The sequence below is a fragment of the Apodemus sylvaticus genome, chromosome 22 (assembly GCF_947179515.1).
Source record: "Apodemus sylvaticus chromosome 22, mApoSyl1.1, whole genome shotgun sequence".
Lineage (NCBI taxonomy): Eukaryota > Metazoa > Chordata > Mammalia > Rodentia > Muridae > Apodemus > Apodemus sylvaticus.
Genome location: NC_067493.1, coordinates 14,826,098 through 14,849,139, shown reverse-complemented (window position 1 = coordinate 14,849,139; position 23,042 = coordinate 14,826,098). Strand labels below are relative to the sequence as shown.

The 23,042-nt window shown below is 43.8% G+C and overlaps 1 protein-coding gene across 2 annotated transcripts in view; it reads left to right on the top strand.

The window, feature by feature from the left end:
* Fry (FRY microtubule binding protein) overlaps positions 1 to 23,042 on the top strand; it is a 393,490-nt gene that overhangs the window by 194,109 nt on the left and 176,339 nt on the right. For both annotated transcript variants that reach the window (XM_052168890.1, XM_052168888.1), the window contains one exon: positions 9,422 to 9,621. In XM_052168890.1, the coding sequence (XP_052024850.1) occupies positions 9,502 to 9,621 (120 nt within the window). In that variant the 5' untranslated portion in view covers positions 9,422 to 9,501. The remainder of the gene's footprint in view (positions 1 to 9,421; positions 9,622 to 23,042) is intronic.

The window sequence follows — 23,042 nt, the reverse complement described above, 5'->3', positions numbered from 1 at the left end:
GGAACTAACTATAGTTCAGTCTCATACCAGACTTATAATCCTTGTACCTCAATCTGCTCAATGTTAGTATTACATGAATACCCCTTATGTCTTCCTGTTCCTGTGGTTTGTTTGTTTCATTTTGTTGTATTTTATAAACCATTTTATTACGAAATGTTTATATCAATTTAAAAGAGAAATAATTGTATAATATACAATTATCATCACAAAGTATCATCATACTCTGGTCTGACAACTATCAAAATTTAGTCATGTAAGTTTATTTAGGGCCTTGTTTTTCTTTACTAAGGTGTTTTGAATCAAATGTAAGCATCATTTCGCTGAAGCCCTTTAAGTATCCATTCTAGAAAACAGATATTTTCTTAGCTTCCCATAATGCTATGATTGTATCTAGCAAGGTTACCCACAAGGCTTTGCTGTCACCTAACACATCTCCTATTCATATTTTTCTTACCATTAGTGTATTTTCTGACAGATAGTTTGGTTGAATGAGGATTTAGACCAAATCCGCATCTAGTTGGTTACAAATCTTGAGTATCCTGTGACCCTCCTGTGTTTCTTGCTTTGTTGACTTAGAGAGACTGGCACACTCGTATAGAATGACCCTAATTCTGCAGGATCTCTTTGCTTCCCTTTGAAGACATCGGGCTTGTGCCTGCATCCTGTCACCCCTTGTACAGATGCTATCTCCAGTGCTTCTCATTTTTGATGAATCCACAATTCCCTCCGTCCTATAATGGCAGAGTCATGCCTGTTCTCTGACTGAGAAACTGAAGTCTCTAGTATCCTCCCCAGGTTACACAGCCAATAGCTGTCAATGTTTGGGTACAAGAATTCTAACCAGTGTCCCGCCAAGGTAGAGAATGCTAAGAAAGAAAGTACCGTGAGACAGTAATCTAAATATACTTCTTAAGCACCTTAATCACGATGTCATTGTGCTAGGAAAATAACTTGTATATTCTCTTTGTGAAACAAAGCCAACATGGCAGGTTTTCAGTCCAAGCTCTAGATTCCGGCGGGTGCCTGCCTGGTTCCCATGCTCATTTTGTCCGTACTGCGTGTGTCATATCACCTTCTCATGTGTGTTGTTGCTTTAAATAGTTCTTCTGTGCCCTGTCCTACACAGCAGCAGCAGATCGGTCCTTACTCCCTTTGCCCTATAAGTCAAGTCTACATTCCTGGGCTTGCTACTCAAGACCTAACTCTAAGGAGGAAAATGTAAAGCCTCCATTTTATGCAACCAATTTAAGAGTTTAAATCGGGGCTGGTGAGATGGCTCAGTGGTTAAGAGCACCAGCTGCTCTTCCGGAGGTCATGAGTTCAGATCTCAGCAACAACGTGGTGGCTCACAACCATCCCAAAGGAGATACAAATAAAGAACCTATGGGTCCAGAACCAGCTGGGGCCAGAGTGAGCGGTAGCCAGAGCTTGCAGGGGCCGGAGCCAGAGGGAGAAAGGGAAGGGGGGAAAAGATTCCAAATTGATCAGTACACTCTGATGATCTCATCTGTTCAGATCCTTTGTTGTGATGTTGGATGACATCACATCAACAAATAGAAAATAACCACAAATTTTCAGTTGATGGTGCCAGGGGACTTTGCTGAGTGCTTACAATAAAAATGAGGTGGTGCCCCACAACCATCTGTAACGGGATCGGATGCCGTCTTCTGGTGTGTCTGAGGACAGCAACAGTGTATTCATGTTCATAAAATAAATAGATCTTTAAAATAAAATATATTCCTACATTTTAAAAAAGTCAACACTGAGTTAATATATTTTAAAATAAATTGTATTAGTTTAATAAAAAAATAATAATGAGATATTTGCATGGTATCCATTATCGCATTAGTCATGATGCAGAAGCAGATGGATCTCTCAATTAGAGGCCAACCTGGTCTACAGAGTGCGTTCCAGGACAGCCAAGGCTAAACAGAGAAACCCTGTCTTGAAAAACAACCAAAGTAAACATGTAAACAAACAAGCAAACAAAAGACATTCCTGTGTTAAGGCTTCTCCAGCCACTAGGTGATGGCACAACCTGACCATATGTAGGGATGGACAGTGGGAAGACAGTGAAGAGATGTGGGGAGGGGAGATGCTCAGCAGATCCCACTCGTGCCTTAATGCTCTTCCCTCAGCCTGAGGGGCCTTCCCCATCCATCTGGGTCAGAACCTCTCTGTCCCCTCTGCCCTGAGCCAGACACCCATGATCGGTATCATCTGCCTTCTGGAAGCCCAGAGCAGAGATGTACCCGGGAAGGTTGGGGTATTGGCAAAGCTTTCTTCTGTAGCTCATGTTAATTCAAGAGAAGGGAACTATTAAGTTTTTAATATGGAAGTTTTAAAAAGTGATTCCATATATATTACATATGTGTGTGTGTGTGTGTGCACTTTGCCTGAATATGTGTATATGAACCGTGTGCACAGTGCCCATGGAGACCAGGCAGGCAGCATTGGATCCCTTGGAACTGGAGTTACAGATGATTGGGAGTTGCCATGTGTTTGCTGGGAACTGAACCCCAGTCTTCCAGAAGAACAGCTGTCTGTCAATGCTGAACCACCTCTCCACCGCAGCCTTTCTAGCAGAGTCTGGCCCAGGTAAAGGCCAGGTATAGTGACAGACACCTGTAACCCCAGCACCTGAATCGGAGGCAAGAGAATCAGGAGTTCAAGGCCAGCCAGGGCTATGAGTCTAGCCTGGACTATATGAGGGGGAGGGGGGAGGAAGAACAAATTTGGAAAGGACGCCTGAAAGAGCCTTTTGTTAGTTCTCTTGGAGAGAAGGAAGTTGAAAATCAGGATTATCCTGCCTCCCAAAGGTTATTTGATCTCCTCAGAGCTAGAAGGGACCTTGAAATGTCACTGTAACCTCATCTTCCTTTGCTGGCAGGTCTTGGCAGATGTTCCTTCAGGCTCTGGTGACAGTGCCTACTTTGAAAATCAGGGGGAAGTCTGTGTGACTGCATCTTAGTGGGTGACAGACAGCTAGAAGAGAAGCCACAGAGGTGTTACAGTCATTTTCCTCAGATAAGCTACTGGAGGAAAAAAAAAACAGAGACTTGGTGCTGACTTTCCTGGGTTGAGCTCCCTGCCGCCTTTCTCCCTTGTTCTCGGGGTGACCAAAGGCAGGAACAGTTTTGTAAGGACACGGATGGAAGGAGCTGTGTGTCCTCAAGTGTATCTCAGGAGTGTAATGCCTGCTGTCACACTCTGAGGTGTGCCATTTGTCAGATTCCCAATGCCTGCTAGATCCTCCATGCACAGTTCTCAGTGCATAGTAGCTCCTGAGACCATGCAGCCTGGCAAAGCGGTCTCCATTGGTCAGAAGACACATGAGGCATGTGTCTGTCAGACATGAGGAATGTCTGAAGGAAGACACATGTCTAGAAATTGCCTGACACCCCAAGTCAGTAAGAAACTTCATCCTCCAAATCATTCTTTTTTTTTTTAATTTTATCATCTCCTGAAGTCCCAACCCTGCTCCTGCCAGAGCAGAACCCACATTAGCAAACTTGCCTGATCCACTTTTAGCACAAGCAGCAGATGTTGCTGAAGTTATGAAGGGTCCTGTTGGTCTGGGGTTTGGGTTTTTACCAGGGCCACCTCTTATGTCCCCCAACATAGGAATGATTGCTCTGTTGTGGCATCAGCACACTTAATCATACGCTGTGAACATGATGATCCCAGGGTCCTCTGGGGTGTCAGCATGGATCTTGGATTAGACTGAGCCAGACTGGAGGTTCCCCCAGCACACTGCCCCTTGGAGGTTAAAATATGTAATAATGTGATTGTCAGCAGGTAGAAGTATGTGGTTATTGTACATACACTTATTTAACACATCTGTGTATGCTAGGGGTGTGTGTGTTTTGGTGTGTGTGTGGTATAGGAGGAGGAGGACGAAAAGGAGGAAGAGGAAGGGAAGGAAGAGAAAGAGGAGGAGGAGGAGGAGGAGGAGGAGGAGGAGGAGGAGGAGGAGGACTAGTAGTAGGCTTGTGATCCTCCTGCCTCAATCATGCAAGTGCTAGAATCATAGCGATGCACTATCACGCCCAACTTGAGACTTTAGCTTTTGCAAGCAATTGGCCGAGCTGAGAATGCAACCAACTGTCTCTAATTTTAGGGTTTGGTCTGATAAAAAAATATTTAAAAGAAAAGGTGAGACTCCTGTCTGTTAATCATCTAAGTAATAAATACTATTACACTTAAGACTGGTGACCCAATAAGGCAAACTGTGGGGGACAGAGACGCCCCAGAAGCTAAGAGCACTGGCTGCTCTTGCAGAGCCCAGGCTCCAGTTCCCAGCCTCCTATGTGGTGGCTCCCAACTGTCTGTAACTTCAGTTTTAGGGGATCCGAAGTCCTCCTCTGGCCTCCACATGCACCTGCACACACATATCTATACATTACCAAAAAACTACAAAATTGTTTTGAAAAGAGGAGGAAGCAAAAGTTATATTAAATGTTTTAAGGACCTAAGAAAATAAAAGACTAAGTGATGTGGAAGCTTCTAGAACGTGCACACAGCTCCTGAGGGCTCTGCTCTGTGGCCTTAGCCTAGTCCATTTCCCTCTCTGAACCTTTCTGATCTTATTTGCCCAAAGGAGACTGTGACCTTCTAGGATCGTGGTAAGGATTAAGAGTTGCTGGTATCCAAGAGGTCTCTTGTGGACCCCTTAAGCATGCAGGAACAGTGTTTAAATGGCTGGAAAACTCAGAGTGGAGGAACACATGATTCCAGAAGTCTTGGAGCCAGACCTGGGTCCTTGGCAGGAATTGCCAGTGCTCCTACTTTACCTGACTCCCAGAGCTTCTGCTCCTTTTGAGAGGTTCCAGTACCTTTCAACTGTTTCCTAAATTCCCTCATCAATACAACAGCGGACCGTTTATCATCGCCCTCACGCCATGTGGCACATTCTCCAGGCAGCGGTATCGCCCTCGGTTGTGTTTTATGTGACGTTCCTGCAATGCTGGTAAAGTGAGCCTCAGGGAACAGCGAGACTCCGCATCAGAGGGCGTCTTAGTTCTGAAGAACAATCTCTGGTACCTGAAAGTGAACAAGGCCCAGAGAACCAACAGAAAGAAGATGTTCAGGGCTGGGAAGATAGCTCAGTGGTTAGGAGCACTGACTGCTCTTCCAGAGGTCCTGAGTTCAATTCCCAGCAACCACATGGTGGCTCACAACCATCTGTAATGGGATATTCTGGTGTGTCTGAAGACAGCTACAGTATACACACACACACACACACACACACACATACACACACACATATACATACATACATACATCTTGAAAGAAAGGAGGGAAGGAAGGAGAGAGAGAGAGAGAGAGAGAGACACGAGAGAACATTTCCTCCAAGCATGACAGACTCCTGAACACATAGATTTCTTAGGTGAAAAATAAGGTCCACCGTCTCTAGAAAGCAGGTGGGTTAGTTAGCTTACCATGTCTAAGAAGTGACCCTGCTTAAGAGTGTGGCTGGCTGCCTCAGTATCATGGTAAGGATACTGAGGATGGGCATTTTCGTTCAAATCCTCAGTATTGCTTCCAGAAGGGGAGCATTTGTAAACAGCACCCAGTTCTTTGAAAAGCTGGTTGTGTACTGTGTCCCTCTGCAGCTGGATGGAAAGCCAGGGGGAACTGGCCCTCTTTTCAGAGGCATGTACTTTGTGAATCAAGGAAGAGGCGTCCTGTACTTGTCGGACATTTGACTTCTTCCCTTCACAGGTTGCTACAACCTGTTTCCCTTGAAATGGGTGCACAACCACCAGGCAGTGCGCAGGGGTGAATTGGAAGAGCAGATCCTGATGACCAAGTGTGTCAGGACTTTCTTAGACACACGTACAAACATGCCTGGCTTCTGTCCTGTCTCAGCCTGAGTCCCAGCATCTCGGGCTGCCTCCTGTCACGCCTAGAAAGAGGCTTTTGGCCGAAGGGGCCTCGCTTCAGTTTCTCTTTCAATTTTGAACTCGTTGTCATCTGATTGTGTGTATATGTATGTGTGTGTGTGTATACCTGTGTGTATCTGTATGTAGATATATGTTTATGTGTCTGTGTATCTGTGTTTGTGTGTGTCTGTGTATATCTATGTGTATCTATGTGCACCTGTGTGTCTGTCTCTATGTGTGGGTATGTTTGTGTGTCTGTGTGTCTGTATATCTGTGTGTTTGTGTGTATCTATGTGTATCTGTGTGTATGTTTGTGTATTTGCGTGTCTGTGTATCTGTGTGTGTGTCTATGAGTGTGTTTATATGTGTGTCTGTGTGTGTGATGAATCTGCTTTGTCACAAAGTAGGTGGTACAACAAGGAAGAAACACTGGCCGTCTTCCCCAATGGTTCTCAGCACCTAGACCAGGGCCTGAGGCCTCGATGCCCAGTGAGCGCTGCGCAGTGGAGTCTGGGAGTGAGTGAGGAGTAAATGTTTGTGTCCAGTGAGAAACGGAACTTAGTTATGGAAAAATCTGGCCAGGGACTGGGCCGCTTGCCTGCCATTCCGCTGCGCTCTCAGCCTCTTGGAGGTCACACGGGAGGGCAGAGAGGCTGCCCTTCCCTTCTCAGCGTCATTGTAACTGTAGCTGAGTTCTGATCATAGAGGGCTGCTGCATTGGTCCTGGGAATGTTAGTAAAGTAGGCAGGAAGATCCTTGAGGCTATCCTGGGCTATGTATGGTGTCTCCAAAAGTCGAGGAGAGGAGAGGGCAGAAGAGAAGATTGGACGGAAGTTAGAAACTCAACAACAGAGTTTTTCTTTCACTTCTGTTTTCTTCTTTCTTTTTGGACTAGCAAAATTAGTGATGTGTGGATTAAAAGCAAGCAAATGCCCAGGGGAAGGAAGGGCTGATGATTTTAGCTATGGTATGATTAGATAAGAGCAGTCTTTATGTTGTCATTCTTAAGGCTGTTTTTGTTTATTTGTTGTTGTCTGAGATAGGATGTTCTATAGCCTAGGCTCAAACTTCTTTCTGCTTCCCCTTCTATGTGTTGGGATTGCAGCCGTGTACCACCAGGCTTATCCTAGGAAGGAGCTGGCATTGATTTTGATGGCCAAGCTGTGCAAACTCCTGATTCTCAAATGCGTAGTTCCCCAGTGGGGAGTGGTTTCACTAAGAGCGGCCTTGTTGAGCTTCTTCCTGAGGATGATATCGATGACAGAGGCTAGTACTGGTTAGAAATTGATGAGGGTGAGATAAAGCAGGCTTTCTGAAACCAGGGAGCAGATTCACCTTTACTGTGTTACGGTCTCTGTAGGCTGGACCGTGGGAACCCAGAGCCATCATTGAACCAGAGACTGCTTCCCCTTCCCGCTCTGTTTCCACTCAGGAGTGCTTGGCTTGACACATGGGCGAACTCTACAAAGACATCAAATTGGAAGTGCAGGCGGATACTCTTTAAAAAAGACAGCTGTGGATGGGTTCTTTGGGTTTTTAAATGGAGAGTTTGTACGATGGGTATTCTGGTGCCTGGATCTCAGCTATCTGTGACTTTGCCAGGGGTGCGCCAGGGGTCACCGTCCTGAGTGTCTCCTCACTATCATTGTGAGTTTAGTCCCAGGATCTTGTGATCTCAGTATCTTATGTCATCACAGTTGCTGCTGGACCCGAGAAATGCATTCAGCCCCGTGAGACACCAGGATAATGAAGCATTGTTTCCCAAGGAAGGTTTTAGGTTGACATTCAGTTCTCTGGTTCTGAAGCGTGGTGACCTTGATACAGTAGGAAGATAGTGCAGATACCATGTCCCTCTGAGCTGGGGCCGTGCCCTATTTCCACAAGATGTCCACGAGCACTGGTGGCCAGGAGGGCATGAGCTGCAGAGACTTCCGTCACCCTCTTGGACTATTTGCCTGTAGAATAAGCACTCTTGATAACCTGGTCTTCCTCCATTCCTGTCATCCTTTTCCTTAATGCCTGTAGCTGATCACCCAAACCACATGTTCCCCTTAAAGGCCATATTTTACCCCTGTGCTAAGCTCACCTGATCTTAGTTTCTTCACAGGATAATTGACACCTGATTAGTACTTGGCTGGTGGATGCTAGAATTTTCTTTTTCTTTTAGAAAAATCACAGTTCTTTTAGATGGTCATGGTGACAGATTGCTGTGATCCCAAAATTTTGAGAGGCTAAGGCAAGAGGATTAGCACCAAGTTTGAGGCCAGTCTGGACTATAGAGTGAGGCTCTTTTTAAAAAAGGTAAAGCAAAGCAAAAACAAAAAATAAATAGGTACTCAACTTGTTGTCCTGGCTGACCTTGAACTCTGGGCTCAAATGAGCCTCCTGCCTCAGCCTCGCCTGTATCTGGAGCTTTAGGCTTATACCACCACAGCTAAATATTCTATACTCAGAATTCTACACGGCAAAATTCCATTAAAAATGGAATCTATCTATAACATTTGCATTCATAAATAAAATTATTTTCAGCAACTGTCTGAACACTTTTCCACTATATTGTGTTCTGTATGGAGACCGCAGCCCCCATCCCAGGAGCCTTGATGACTACCCCCTGCTGGGAATCAATACAAACATGACTCTACATTTTGTAAAACTCAATCCATACCTTGGATGTCATCAATAGAGCCTCTCTTCCCCCTTTTGATATGGGTTCTTTGAGAACTCCAAGTGTCTTACAATGTGTCCTGAATAAGTCCACTCTTCCAACTCTTCCCAGATCACCCCTCTTCCTACCCACCCAACTCTGTATCTCTTCTCCAAACAAAAATATAACCCTTCAAGACCAACTTGTGCTGCCCAAAATATTCTTTGATGCGTGATCTCCACTGGAACATGGCTGACTTGCCAGAGGCCATGCTCCCTCTACAAGGAAACAGGATCTTTTCTTTCCCAAAGGCCCCACTCCATGCTGGGGTTTGGTCTGGTGTGGTCTTGCACGGGTCTTGTGCACGCCTCTGTGTGTGTGTGTATGTGTGTGTGTGTGTTGCATTGCTCTGACAAGTGTATGCATTCTTTCTGGCAGTGCATCCATTTGAGAGCCGCAGCCAGCTGAGTTTTTGAAAATTGCCTCTTAGAGATTTGTGGAAACAATGAGTCAAGAGTTTCTTCAGCTATGAAACATAGAAAACAGGGAGCTGGCCATTAAAAACCTAGACAAGAAATCACCTTCCTGACTCTTCTTAATCTACTTGCCTAGATTATTAAAAAAGAAGCCTCAAACATCTTAAGTATTACACAATTTGTCTCCTATATCCATGTGATGAAGAAGACTTTTGGGATGATGTATTTGATTGTAATGAAAACATTACATGATCAAACCATTTCAATTTTAACGCCATATCTAAAGAATATGAGCAGGCTATGATTTGAAGCACAACCTTTTTATAATTCAATCTTACATTGATGATTTGCTAACATACACCATCTGAATATTTATGACCGTTTTTTCATCCATTAAAATCCACTCTGTTTTTCAGCTTCTCCCGTTGGCAACGGTTACATCAAGCCTCCAGTCCCACCTGCTTCAGGCACGCACAGGGAGAAAGGACCACCGGCCATGTTGCCGATCAATGTGGACCCAGACAGCAAGCCAGGAGAGTATGTCCTCAAGAGTTTGTTTGTGAACTTTACCACTCAGGCAGAGCGTAAGATTCGAATCATCATGGCAGAGCCTTTGGTGAGTATGAACCATGAAAGACCTTTTCTTAAATCCATCTCTGTTCTGAACATGACTAGTACTCTAGATCCATGGGTCCCTTGGTCTGTTGACCTAACCAAGCTCAAATCAAAGCATGGAGAGCGGGGGTAGGGAAGATATATTACATATACTGAACAGGACATGAATCCCTGAACAATACAGTATCATAGCAATTATCCCTTAGCACTTATGATGATTTTAAATTAGGAGGATATACATAAATGATATGCAAACACTGTTTTCTTCATTTGGTTTCCCATTGTGAAAGACACTATGACCAAAGGCAATTGGGAAGGATTTATTTCATCTCCCAGTCCATCTGTCTTCACTGTCCATCCATCTATCACTGGTAGAAGTCATAAGTGGACTTAAAAGCAGGAACATAGAGACAGGAACTGACGCAGAGGATATGGAGGCTTGATAATTACTTGTTTAGCCTGCTTTCAAATATAGCTATAAGGCATGTACATAGTGTAGATATTTAGACAGATAGATAGATAGATAGATAGATAGATAGATAGATAGATAGATAGACAGAGACAGACACACAGAGAGAGACAGAGAGAGACAGACAGATAGACAGAAAAGCAGATATAGACATAAATAAATATTCATTGCTTGGAGTACTGTAGCCCTCTATTTGAGGGTCTTATTGTTAAAGATGAGACTCTCTATGTGGCATTTTTTTTTATGAGACCAAGACCCAGCTGCCTCCGTTAAGCCCAGAAGACAGTTGGTAAGAAGGATTCATGTTTGTTTAGAAACAAATGTTTTTAGGTGATGAAAGGGTTGGTATCCTCAAAGGTTCATCTGGAGGAACTCAGGAGAGCCAAGAGCTCTCCTGAAAAGATGGAAAGCAAAGCACCATGGGTAAGATGGCTACACACCGAGCAGGGTCTTCTGGAGCATGCGTTTTTGTTTTTACTTTCTTCTGAAGTTAGAATATCACAAACGCCCTCCTGGGGCTATTACTTGTTTTATTTTTCTTCCAGACACTCTCCTTCAGTTTTGTTGTTGTTTTGAGACAGAGTCTCAGACTAGATTTGTAGCCTTGAAGTCATGCTTCCATCTCTCCTTATGTACTGGCATTATGGGCATGTGCCATCATGCCCACCTCTATTTAATACTTCAGTCAATTTGGTGTTATTTCTATTTCAAATATAGATTGACAGATGAAAGGCGTGGGATATAATCCTATTTAAAGACTTAGAAGAGAACCTTGCAGAAGAAGAAACAGAAGGAAGAAAAAGTAATTCTGATGATGCCCAAGGGAGAGAGGCTGTTACTGTAACGGTTCAATAGATGGTGAACAATAGAATCTGCACCATGGCACATTAAAGTTTGAAATTCTATAGATGACTTTTCAATACCCAAAGAGCTATCCTTGGTGCAGGAAAAAAGATGGACACTAAAAATGTCCTGCAGACATCAGATTTCAGTTTTCTTCTTCATTAATATCTTTATGAACATCTTTCAGTTGTTCAGCAGGATTTCTATTTGTACCCAAAAGATGTTCAAGTTAGAGTCATTAATATTGATAGAAAAGTCAATAATTTTATTCTATTTTCTAATGCTTTATGGAGACATTCAGTTGCCTATGTTCTTGTTCATTGTTATCTTTTGTTTTGTCTTTCTTGTGTGCTAAGCAAGCTAAGTGAGGTCATCTATGCCATTTTTATATTTTTCACTTATAGCATAAAAATCAAAGGAAGCACTCAATGTTTCTCAGCTCATCGTCTCTGATGATAGTTCAGCTGGGTATAGAATTCTGAGTGGAACTCATTTGTCCTCTAGACCTGGAGACTAGATCTTTGAATCTCTCTTTCACTCAGTTGCCTCTGTAGTTCCTGTTGAAAAGTCTTCTTGTTTTATTTCTCTGTTTGCTTTTATGAATTTCTCCTTACCTTTGGAACTCTGTGCTTTTATTACTTTGCATTTGCATGTGACTTTATTTATTTTTTTTTGAGACTTTAAGCTTTGCGAATTCAGACTTATATCACTCATTCATTCGTCAAGTCTGGATAATATTTGGCCCTTCATTTTAATTAATTAATTAACTAATTTGAGATGAGGCTTCTCTGTTGCCCTGAGGGTTCTGGAACTCATTCTATAGAACAGACTGGCTTCAAACACAGAGATCCTCCTGCCTCTGCCTCTGAAGTGCTGGGATTAAATGCATGTGCCACCACTGTCCGGCTCCTTGCACACATTTTTTTACTGTCTTCATATTACACCGTGTACCTTTTTGCTGTTCTTCTCCCATGCTAGCACTTCACCTCTAATGCTTTCTGAGTAATTTCCTCAGACCTACATTTTAGCTCGTTAGTGTTTAAGAGAACTTGGACTTTATCTGATGTGTTACTTAATCCTCCTAAGCAGAATTTTGATTTTAGCAATTACAATTTTAATCCCTAGAAGTCCTGTTTATTCTTCTTTTAATATCTATTTAAAGGTTTCTGGGGCTTTGCTGTATTTTGTTCCCTACAGTCCCAGGTTTCTTTTATGTATTCAGTCATCTTAAGGGAATGCTTTCTGTCCTCCTGTAAGTGACTGTGCTGTGATACCAATCTTCAAAGGTCTGTGTTTGTTGTGCTTGGTAACTTTTGCTAATAAGGGACTGTCCTCAATGTTTTGGAGGTTAATTTATATAAGTTCTTGTCTTTCCAGTGTTCCACCACTGGGGGCTCAAGGCTTCTTTTGTTATCTTCTGTAGACAGCAGAAATGCTGCCAGGATCTTGAGACAAAGAGTCCTCCCAGGGGCAGCCGTGATTCCATCTCATCCCTGGCCCTTTGTGTGTCTCCTCAGCTCTGAGTTTTACAAATCCGTGTGTTTCACTCAGCATTTCCAGATGTTACGCGGCAGCTCTGTAATCCTCTTCATCCAGTTTCCTGCCTTTGGCATCTGTGGAATTTTTTGGTTTGCTCTCCAGCCTGATGAAAGTCAGAGTAAACACCTGTGTGTGCAAGCAGGAGTGCCTAGTGTGGGGCAGCATGTTCCCAAGGCGGACATAGTGGAAAGTGACAGGGGCGATATCTCTCTTTCCTCTGATCCTGGCTGATGAGTCTTCCTAGGTGTACCTTTGTCTCTTTCATCTTGTTTGAAACCCTCGTTTCACATTCTTCTATCTCTTCATTTTTCCACAATCTATCTTACTTGTACCATGCACCTGTATAAACCCATTTCTTGTTGGCCATGTGTAGTGATGAATGTTCCACCTCATGTAATTCTCAGCTTCTCCTCCTGCCAGTCGCTGAGACCCAACTTACACTTCCTCAACAAAAAGCTTCCTTTAATTTTTTTTTGCTGATGTGTCTGTAAAACTGTGTCCCTGTGGACACATATGCATGCGCATATCCCCGCCCCACGCTTCCCTCCACCATACACACACACACACACACACATACATACACACACACACACACCACACACACACACACACACACACACACACACACACCACACATACACTTTATTAGACCTACCATCTTATCCTTTCAGACAAGGTATTATCCTCATTGAATTAGGATAATTCAGTGGAGTAGAACAAAGAATATTATAATTTTTAAGATGAAAGTTGTTTTGTGGGGCTTTTGTTTCTGTATGGGCATATCAGACTATTGCATAAAGACAATAATAAACCTTTGTAAGAGTTGCCTTGGTCATGGTGTCTCTTCACAGTAGTAAAACCCTAAGACCAAGGACAACAAATAAAAGTTCACAACAAAAGACAAGGCCACCCTTTCACTGTGTTTCCAAGTACTTAGGTTTCTATGGATGATTTCTGTTTATGAGAGAACATCCTGACAAAAAAAAGAGTATATATGCAGGTTTGCGGATTTAGAGAGAACATGGCAGCAGGCAGTGGGACAGGAACCTGATAGAGTATCACTTTGTCAACCACAAACATGAAGCTGAGAGAGAGTGAACTGGAGGTGGGGCGGGGCAATAAACTGCCAAAGCTTGCCCAAAGTGGCCTACTTCCTCCAGCGAGGCTACAACTCCTAAATGTTTCAGAACCTTCTAAAACAGCGCCACCTACTGGGGACCAAGTGTTCAAACCCATGAGCCTGAGGGGAACATTTCTCATTTGAACCACCACATATGTAAATGGTGAGGACCATAGCGGTGTAACCAGGATATGAAGTGTCTCTCATTTGAACCACCACATATGTAAATGTTGAGGACCATAGCAGTGTAACCAGGATATGAAGTGAGTCCAATAGTGATGGTTTTCAGAGAAGAACTGTCATAAAGAACTGAAACTAAGCAGGCACAGAGACAGCAAGAAACAGCATAGTGTCATGTCATTCTGAAAAGCCAGGCAACCCACCAATGGGAAAAGATGGGTTAGTCCAGTAAGTTCAGAATTTCAAGAAATTTTCTATCTTCCCAGGCTTTCTCTTTTGTCTGACCCCTCTCCTATAGTCTGGTTGATGTTCAAGAAACTTTTCCATCACAAAACTGCAGGTGATTCATGCTTCAGGTAATCAGTCAGGACCCACCATTGTCTACTGTAAGGTAAGAACAGTCAGGCAGCCAGTTGTAGCCCTATTAAGCACAGTCATAGTCCTAATGTGTGCAATGAATGTTTTAACTCTTGCATTTCTGGAACTTTCCATTGTCTCTTTAAAGAACTGCAGCAGAAACTATTTGGGACCCCAGCAAATGCCTGAACCTAGAACATCCAACAGGAAGAAGAAATCACAACTCACTTGACCAAAGAGTTTGAAAGAGTTTTAGTTTTTGGAGACTTTGGAGCCTCCAAAAAGGCAAATGGCCACATGATTTCAAAAGCAGACAGCCCATGTAGTTTTCATCTTGCCCTTTAGCAGGGACCCAGATGGAGGGAGAGAGCCAAGTCACAAGTATTTCAGGATGAAAGATCTTGTGGAGGTGGGGTTTGCCTAAGCCAGGGTAACTTCCTCACATGATATTGGCTCAGACCTGGGCAGGGTCTTTCAGACACTGGCCCTGTGCCTGGTTGGGAGCTCAGGTGTGGGCTGGTGAAAGCTGTAATAATTCATTAAAATGTTAATTGTATTACCATAAAGCTGGAATAGAGGTTTAAAAAAAAAAAAACCAGCGAGACCTAGCTGGTTTGCTAACCTCCAAAGAAATAAACGAGAGTAAACATAAACTAGAAGCAGCACAAACTGTTTCCTTAAAGTAGGAGATCTTGGAAGAATCCAGCATGCCAAACTGTTGCAACAGTCAGTGTGTGCTATGAAGGATGCTGTGCTTTAAGACCAAACCTTTATGAACTACAGTCATGACCAGTTGGCTTCATGTAGGCCAAGCAGTTAACTAATGTGGCATTATAGCATGCTAAAGTTCCAGGTGCTGGAAGACGGGTCTGACATACCTCTGCCCCTTGCCTCCAGCTTATCTCCTGAGAGTTGATTTTAGAGATGCCATGGGGACAATTTGGTGTCTACCCAACAGAAGCAGAATACAGTGCTAAAACGGAGACCACTGCTGGCGATATATGGGACCACAGATTCCAGTTCTTATAAAACTTGATTATGGCTCTAAGCAGTGAAGCCTTGGGCAAGTGAAAACACACCCACCATGGTTTCCCTCGTGACTTTAGAACCTCTCTGATAAGAGGAACAGAGCCAGGTTGGGATGTTTGCTATCTGTACTGGAAACAGACCTTTTCCATTTTTGGTTAGGGATGTAGGTCAGTGACAGAATACTTGCATAGTGTGTACAATTCCCTCTGTTTAGTCCCCAGTACCACCCCCACCCCAAAGTAAATGAACTTATCAGGACTGGAGAGATGACTCAGCAGCCAAAAGCACTGACTAACCTTCTGGAAGACCAGGTTCCAGTCCTAGCACCCACTTGGTATCTCACAATCATCTGTAACTCCAGTTCCTGAGGATCTAATGTTCTCTACTGGCATTGCATGTACATGGTAGACAGACAGACAGACACACACACACACACACACACATACACACACACACACACACACACACACACACACATACAGGATAGCAAAACATCCATACATGTAAAATAAAAATAAATCTTTAAAGTAAAGAAATCAATCAAAAAACTATCAGTCAAACAATAATTCTGTATATTAGTTTTACTTTCTATATAGTCCAGAGATTGGACATTTAGCCATTGTTCTGCATTTTATCCTCAATGGCCTATGTCTTCTCTGACTTTCAGATATCAGAAACATCATATCTTCGCATTTGGAACCCTCTTAAATATTTAAGGGGCCTGTGAGTTGGGAAATCCTTCTGTACTGAGGGACAGGATTTTTTTTAAGATTTATTTATTTTATGTATATGAGTACACTGTCTTCAAATACATCAGATCCCATTACAGATGGTTGTGAGTTACCATGTGGTTGCTGGGAATTGAACTCGGGACCTCAGGAAGAGTAGTCAGTGCTCTTAACCACTGAGCCATCTCTCCAGCCCTTTTTTTTAAACATTCTTACTGATTTCTTGAACTTTTCATACATGTGTGCAGTGTATCTTCATCATATCCACCCTACTTCTTCTCTCCAGCTTCTACCAGGACCCCCCTCCCTCCGTACTTATGTCCTTTTTATAATCCACTGGGTTCAATTAGTGTTGCCCATACACATGTGAGTGTCAGGCTCAATTACCAGTGGCCACCCCTTTCAAATCAAACAGTGACTCTGACTCAGATGTCAAGAAAGCATCAAATGTGTGTGTGTGTGTGTGTGCACGCGTGTGTCTGCATGTGTATACACACACCTATTATATCTATTCTACATGTGGGAGAAGTCATATGCAATGATGCTACCCAACTCCATTCACTTTAGTACATATAACACCTCCCCTTGCATCTTTATAACACATGTAAACAGTAAAACCCCACTGTGTGTATCTACCAGGTTTTCTTTATCATCCTCTGTTGATGTGCTTAATCCTGGCCTATACCTTGGCTGCTGTAAATAGTGCCACACCAACGCAGGTGTGTAGGAGTTTCTGCTGTATGGTGGCCCATATTCCTTCAAGTATCTACCTGGGAGCAATATACACAAATGACACACTAATTCTATTTATAGCCTCTTGAAGAACCCCCATACTTTTTCCTCTGTGGCTACTTTATTCTCGAGTGGATGGGGGCATGGCTCCTCGTCCTCACAGTCATAAGTCAGGGCCATAAGTCCCGCTTCTTCCTGACAACCATGCTGCCTGGGACGAGATGGAATTTCAGTGTTCTTTTGATTTGATTTTTCATTTCAACTGTGTTTTTGTCATCTGTACCTTCTTTTGAGAACTGATGGGGGCATCTTTTTTTTTTTTTTAGCACAAGTAAGAGATCAGATGGAAGTGTTTTGTGTTTTATGGAGACAAGAAGATACTAATATATAAATCCATTCAAGGGCCAGCAAGATGGCTCAGCAGGTAGAGGTGCTTGCCAGCAAGTCTGGTAACCTGATCCTGTCTCCAGACTATTTGATTGGAGAGAAGCAACTCTCTCAGCTAGCCATCTGACCTTCAGAGGTCATGGTGCATGACCACACACACATACACACACACACACACACACACAAATGTAAAAGATCTTTTATTAAATATTTTACTTGCTATTCACACATGCATAGAATGTTTGGATCTTATCTACTTCCTGGTCCCACCCTTCAGTTCTTCCCCTATTCTCCCTGCCATTTCTCCCTCCAACTTCAAGGGCCCCTTTTCTCGCTTTTCAATCTAAAACCCACCGAGTCTGTTTAACGTTGTCTCTATGCATGTATGTGTGATGGAGTGGGGGCAGCCTGCTGGGCTGGCTCGCATCCCTGAAGAAAGCTGGCTAGCTGTCTCCCTGGACCACCAACAGCCAATAGCTCCTCAGATACAGGTGGGAGCGCATGAGCCCTTCCCCCAATTCATGCTGTGGTTTTGACTGGCTTGATCTTGTGCGTGTTTTGTAGACACAGTCTTGGTCATCGTGAATTCATATGTTCAATGGACCTTTCCTGTCCAGCAAATACTGTTTCAACATGTCATCCACTCCCTGTGGCTCTTACAGTCTTCCTGTCTCTGCTTCTAGGATTATCCCAAGCCACGGCGGAGAGGGATATGATATAGAACTGTTCACAGTCATTCAGTTGTAGGGACTAGAAGTGTCATTGGGTGGCAGAGAATTTGCCTTGCAGGCACAGGACCCTGGGTTTTAGCCTCAGCAACAAAATAAACAAACAGATAAACAAATAAATGAATGTGTAATACTAGTGAAGTCTTGATTGACTTTTGATGTAGCATGGTTGTGATTTCCACATAGCATCATGACATTTCTAAAGTCCTCAGAATAATTTGGGCAGTAGAGATGTTTGCTATGGCTTGGTAGCAACTTTTAACTCACACAAATCTAGATATCTACCAGTCATGTGATCAGTTATCTGACTCGATATTCAATATCTTATTGGTATCTGTGTACGTCTCTATCTCATACTCCCCTCGATGATGTTCCTGATACCTTTGGGGATTTCTTTCTACTCAAGTCCTAAGTTGAGTAGAGGTAAGCGTGAATATTCCAGAAGATTTCCCAAGATGCTTCAGCATCTTGAGGTGAGACTAGCCTGTGAAGGCCATGGAGAAAAATGAGCTGGCTGGGGTGGGAGGTGATTCAAATGGAAAGAAAGGGACAGTTAGGGACATCTCAGTGCAACTGGAGGTCCAAAGAGAGGACTGAAAATAGTGGCCACCATTTTGAAGATTCCTGGGTTCCTCTGGGGATGATATTTTTCTGTGGTGAGAGAAAAATTGGATCATTCGCCTGGCAGTGGTGGCACATGCCTTTAGTCCTAGCACTTGGGAGGCAGAGGCAGGCGGATCTCTGGGAATTGTCTACAAAGAGACAGCCAGGGCTATGCAAAGAGGAAACCCTGGATCAAAACCAAAGATGGAGGGGCAGGGAGCAGGGGAGAGAAGACAGAATTAGAAAGCAAGTAGGGTGGTGGCCGGCCAGGCCAGGGCAAGCTGAGAGATGCGCACAGAGGCTGTGAGGAGCTGCCGTGTGCAGCAAGGACCTGAGGGATACACAGAGGTGCAGCCCGGTTATTCACCGGAAGTCTGGTTATTAAACATAGCGAGACTGCAGAGCAGTAAGTTTGGAGCAATAGAAGCAGCAGCCGCCAACAATAGAGACTAATTCAGAAACAAATACGCGAAGGTCATAGCTCACGTTTTGCTATTGTAGAAGGAGAGGGCTGTCCGGGAGCCATTTTCTTCTTCAATTAAAATGAAGATTAACTTTGTAGCCAGATTTAATTGAAGTTTCCCCTCCGCTGTTCAGATAATGGATTTAGACTTGTAACTGTTAAATTTGACAGGCTCCGATGACATGAGCAGAGCCAGCCTTAAATAGGACAGATCACCTCAAGAGGTTTCATTTTCAAAAAATGAATACCCAGAGAGTCCTAAGGGCTTTGGGTTTCCCATCATGCTTCACGGCGCATGCGCACACCACCACCACCACCACCACCACCACCACCACCACCACCAGATAGAAAACTACCCGCCTGCATCTTTGACATCTTTGGGACAGCCAGAATCATTGTCTTGATCTTGAATTATTTTCCCCAATGCTTTGGGTAAAAACTCAGTGTATGTTGTTTTACTTACAGAATCTCAGATGTGTCCACCTCTGCAATATGTCACCAGGTGCCTACCCCACCCGCACACAGGGGGAGTTGCTTGGGGCGAAAGATTATTATCCAGAGTATGTTTTTAAATTCAGGCCCAAACGGCCACTAATAAGATATGAAGAGAACAAATTATGATAGTCAGGAAAATATCTTGTGCTGCTTTTCTTTAGCTCAGGCTGAGAGAACATTCCTGCTGCTGCCAGGAGCCCATAGTCTGGGCAAAATGCTTCAGAGGATTTGCAACAATTGGGTCCGCAGACCTCCGCTCTGAAAGATACTGTTACCATGGTGATGGGATATCACTCAGAATTCTCTGCCTAGTGGGGGGGGGGGGAGGTGGTGGCAAGCTAATCTGAGTTTTGACATTTTTTGCCAACTCACATACAATGTGTGATATACATTTATATAATGTGAAATTTCCACCAAACATGTTCTTATAAGCAAATGTTCAAGTCTCGAGACTTGCAAAGTCTGGTGGTTAGCTGAAGTGTTATTTTGGTTGTTTTAATAATCACCCCTGAAAGTTTTCTCTGAATTAGCAATCAAGATTAATGTTGGGGCTGGAGATGGTTCACATTTAGGAATGCTCTCTGCTTTTTAGAGGACCCGGGTTCAGTTCTCAGCCTCAATAGGGAACTCATAACTGTCTATAACTCCAGTTCCAGGGATTCAGTATCCTCTGCAGACCCCCACAGGTATTGCACACACATGTGCACAGACATACATGCCAGCGAACATTCACACTAATAAAGTAAACATGAGTAAATCTATATTAAAAATATTAAAGTTTTTCAAGTAATGTGGGCTTTTTGGTTTCCTTAAGAGAGGAGGATATTTATGCCTTATAATACACCTCCACGCTATTTTTTTTTAAAAAATAGAACTTTCTGGTTATATATAGAACATTTGAGGAAGTTGAAGGTTAAAATCTTAATATCAGTAGGAGTATGCATGATCCCAAGAAAACATGTGGGATTTGGTTTTAGCTCCTGGACATTATGCAGGAGGACACGGGTCCATCTTAACATAATTTAAATAGTAACGACACTAAAGAAATTTCTGAAAGAGTGACAACCACACTGAGAGACCACTAACAGGATGTAACATTCCACACTCTACGCCACGCATCTTCTCAGTACTGTGACTGGATTTCTTTCCCTTCCCATCTTACCTAAATAATAACCAGATCTTAGTGAGGATAAGAGGCTCCCAGGTATCCAGGAGACTGGGGGTCCCCAGCCTGTGCCCTCACACATTCCTCTGTCTAAGGCCTACTGGGATGGCCCTGAGCCAGGCAGGTGACACACTGGAGATTCAATCCTCTGAGCCCCATGCCTCTGCTGAGTTAAACACCGACAGGTCTCCACAGGCACTATCTCTCAGCCATCCAGCTTCCTGAAATCTAGTCTCTGTGGGTTTCAGCTGGGATTTGAGAGGATCCACTAAGAAGCTAGAAGTGGGAATGTGCTTCTTGAATTCCTAGGATACGTTTGCCTTTGAGCCATAGGCTTCTTGAGACTTCTACCTGAGATCTGGCCTGTTTCATCTGGCCTGCTTGGCAACCACTCTTCTTAGGCATTACAGAGCACTTGGCGAGAAAAGACAGTAAAGTGACAGATAGCTGGAAATACTGAAATTATTTGAAATTGGGGTGGACATGTGTGGCTCCACTCTGCCCTATTAGAAAGATATGGACACAAAGGACTTTATAGGTGTGTTGTGCTTAAGAGGGGGCAGGAGGGGGGGGGGATGATGGGGGAGGGGAGATGCAAATTCCATAACAACATATCAAATAAGGTAATAAGGAAGGGCCCCGCCCAGTCCCTCTGCAGAAGCCTTTCTGACAGGAGAGAATTTTCCCTGAGGGGCTCTTAGATTCAAGGGGAGAAAAGCTGCTTCAGAGAACTTCCGGGAGCTGGCTATACACCAGGCAGCAAGTGTCCGGCACAGCCTACCATTGGTGGGAGGAGCCAGGAGTTGGGCGGGTCTACAGCAGCTCCATCAGGCCAGCTGTTGAAGTGGGTTTAGAGAAAGGCTGATACCATTCTTCAAAGTGAACCAGTGCATGACTTAAATTAAGAAAAAGAAGAAGTGGTCATGTCCCAGCTGCATTCTAGTTGTTTGTTTGATTATGAAGAATTCAAGCACACACCATGAGGACCAGAGCATCTCGGGCCACACGGTCATTTCCAAACATACACGACTGATTCGATGCAGCTCTCTGGACTTGGATTCACAGAGATTGACTCCAGGAGCCCTTTTACCTGCAAATAACCTGCAACTCCACAGATCCCCAAGCCCTGTGTATAAACGATGTAGTTTTGGCATAGGAGATGCATGGACTTCCATAGACTTTCTATTATTTTTTTTGTTTGGAGACAGGCTCCCACTATGTAATCCAGTTTGGCCTTGGACTCTTTCTCTTTTTTAGAATCTTTTTCCTTTAGAATTTATACATGTACAACATATCTTAATCATACCTGTCTTCACTTTCCACTTCCCACAGGTCCCCATCACATCCCTTTCCATCTCCCCATGACCCGCCCCCCAACAATCACATCCACTGCTCATTCCCCAAGCCCTTCATTTCATTCTACAGGAACCCCAAAGACATCCCTCTCATGTCTCAGACCCTAGACTCATCTCCCATCTTCATGTCCTCTGCTTTCAGGACCCCGGGAGACCGACAGATCCATACCGACACCACAGAGATGATATTTGTAATGTTTAAATATCAAGTTCATTCTCTACCAAAGCCATCTTCCAGGTGCACAGGGACATAGTCATGGAGTATCCCGCCCCCCTCAGTAATGAATTCTGACTGTCGGGGTGGGGGTATTCATGTGATCAGAGGGAGGGTCTGCTGGCCAAAGCAGGTGCCAACAAAACGCTTTGTATGGAAGAACAGGGAATGTTAATCCTGCCTACCCAGGATTCCCAGAGTATAGCTCCAAATTATGTCAAGCAGAGGCTTATAAGGCAAACCCCATAAAGCTCTGTGCTGCCCACCTTCACCCAATCAGGGACAAGCATACATCCTGACATACTTCCCACCTACATACCTCCCACATACATGTGATCAGGTCCATCCTGTGCAATTGGGGCAACCAAGTTTGTTTACAGAAGTGAGATCATGAGGCTCCTTATCTTACATAACCAACAGCCCAACATTCCAGACAGTACCTGTCCTCGGGCAGAGGGGCATTTGGTTAGAGGCATTTTTGTGTTATAGATCTCTTAAGCACAGTAATTCAGATTCAAAACTTAACTTTAGCCATCACAGTAACAGACAACAAAGTGGGGGTAGGGAGTTATAATTTGGAAAGTGATATCTAATCCAAGTCTTCAAAGAAAATAATTAAGACAGCATATTTGATTAAATGCAGATAAGGAAGAAAACTCAGTATGTTATTTTCTGAGGCTCCAAGCCCACATTCTTAGCTAATGGGCCTGACTCTTGTGTGTGGCAATAACTTCATCAGCTTGAGCTGTTTGCAGAATATTGCTTCCTTCCTGTGTGTGTGTGTGTGTAAATGTGTCAGCATGAAGCACCACGCCAGTGTGCTTGTGTGTGTGTGCACGCGAGCGCGTGAGCTTGTGTGTGTGAGCTTCCCGCCATTTGTAGTAAAAAATTACTTTGGAGTGTGGATGGCCTGGACACAGGCACATGCACACACACACACACACACACACACACACACACACACACTAGCTGAATCCTCTATTAAGGAGGAGTGAGAAGAGAATCCCACTGTAGG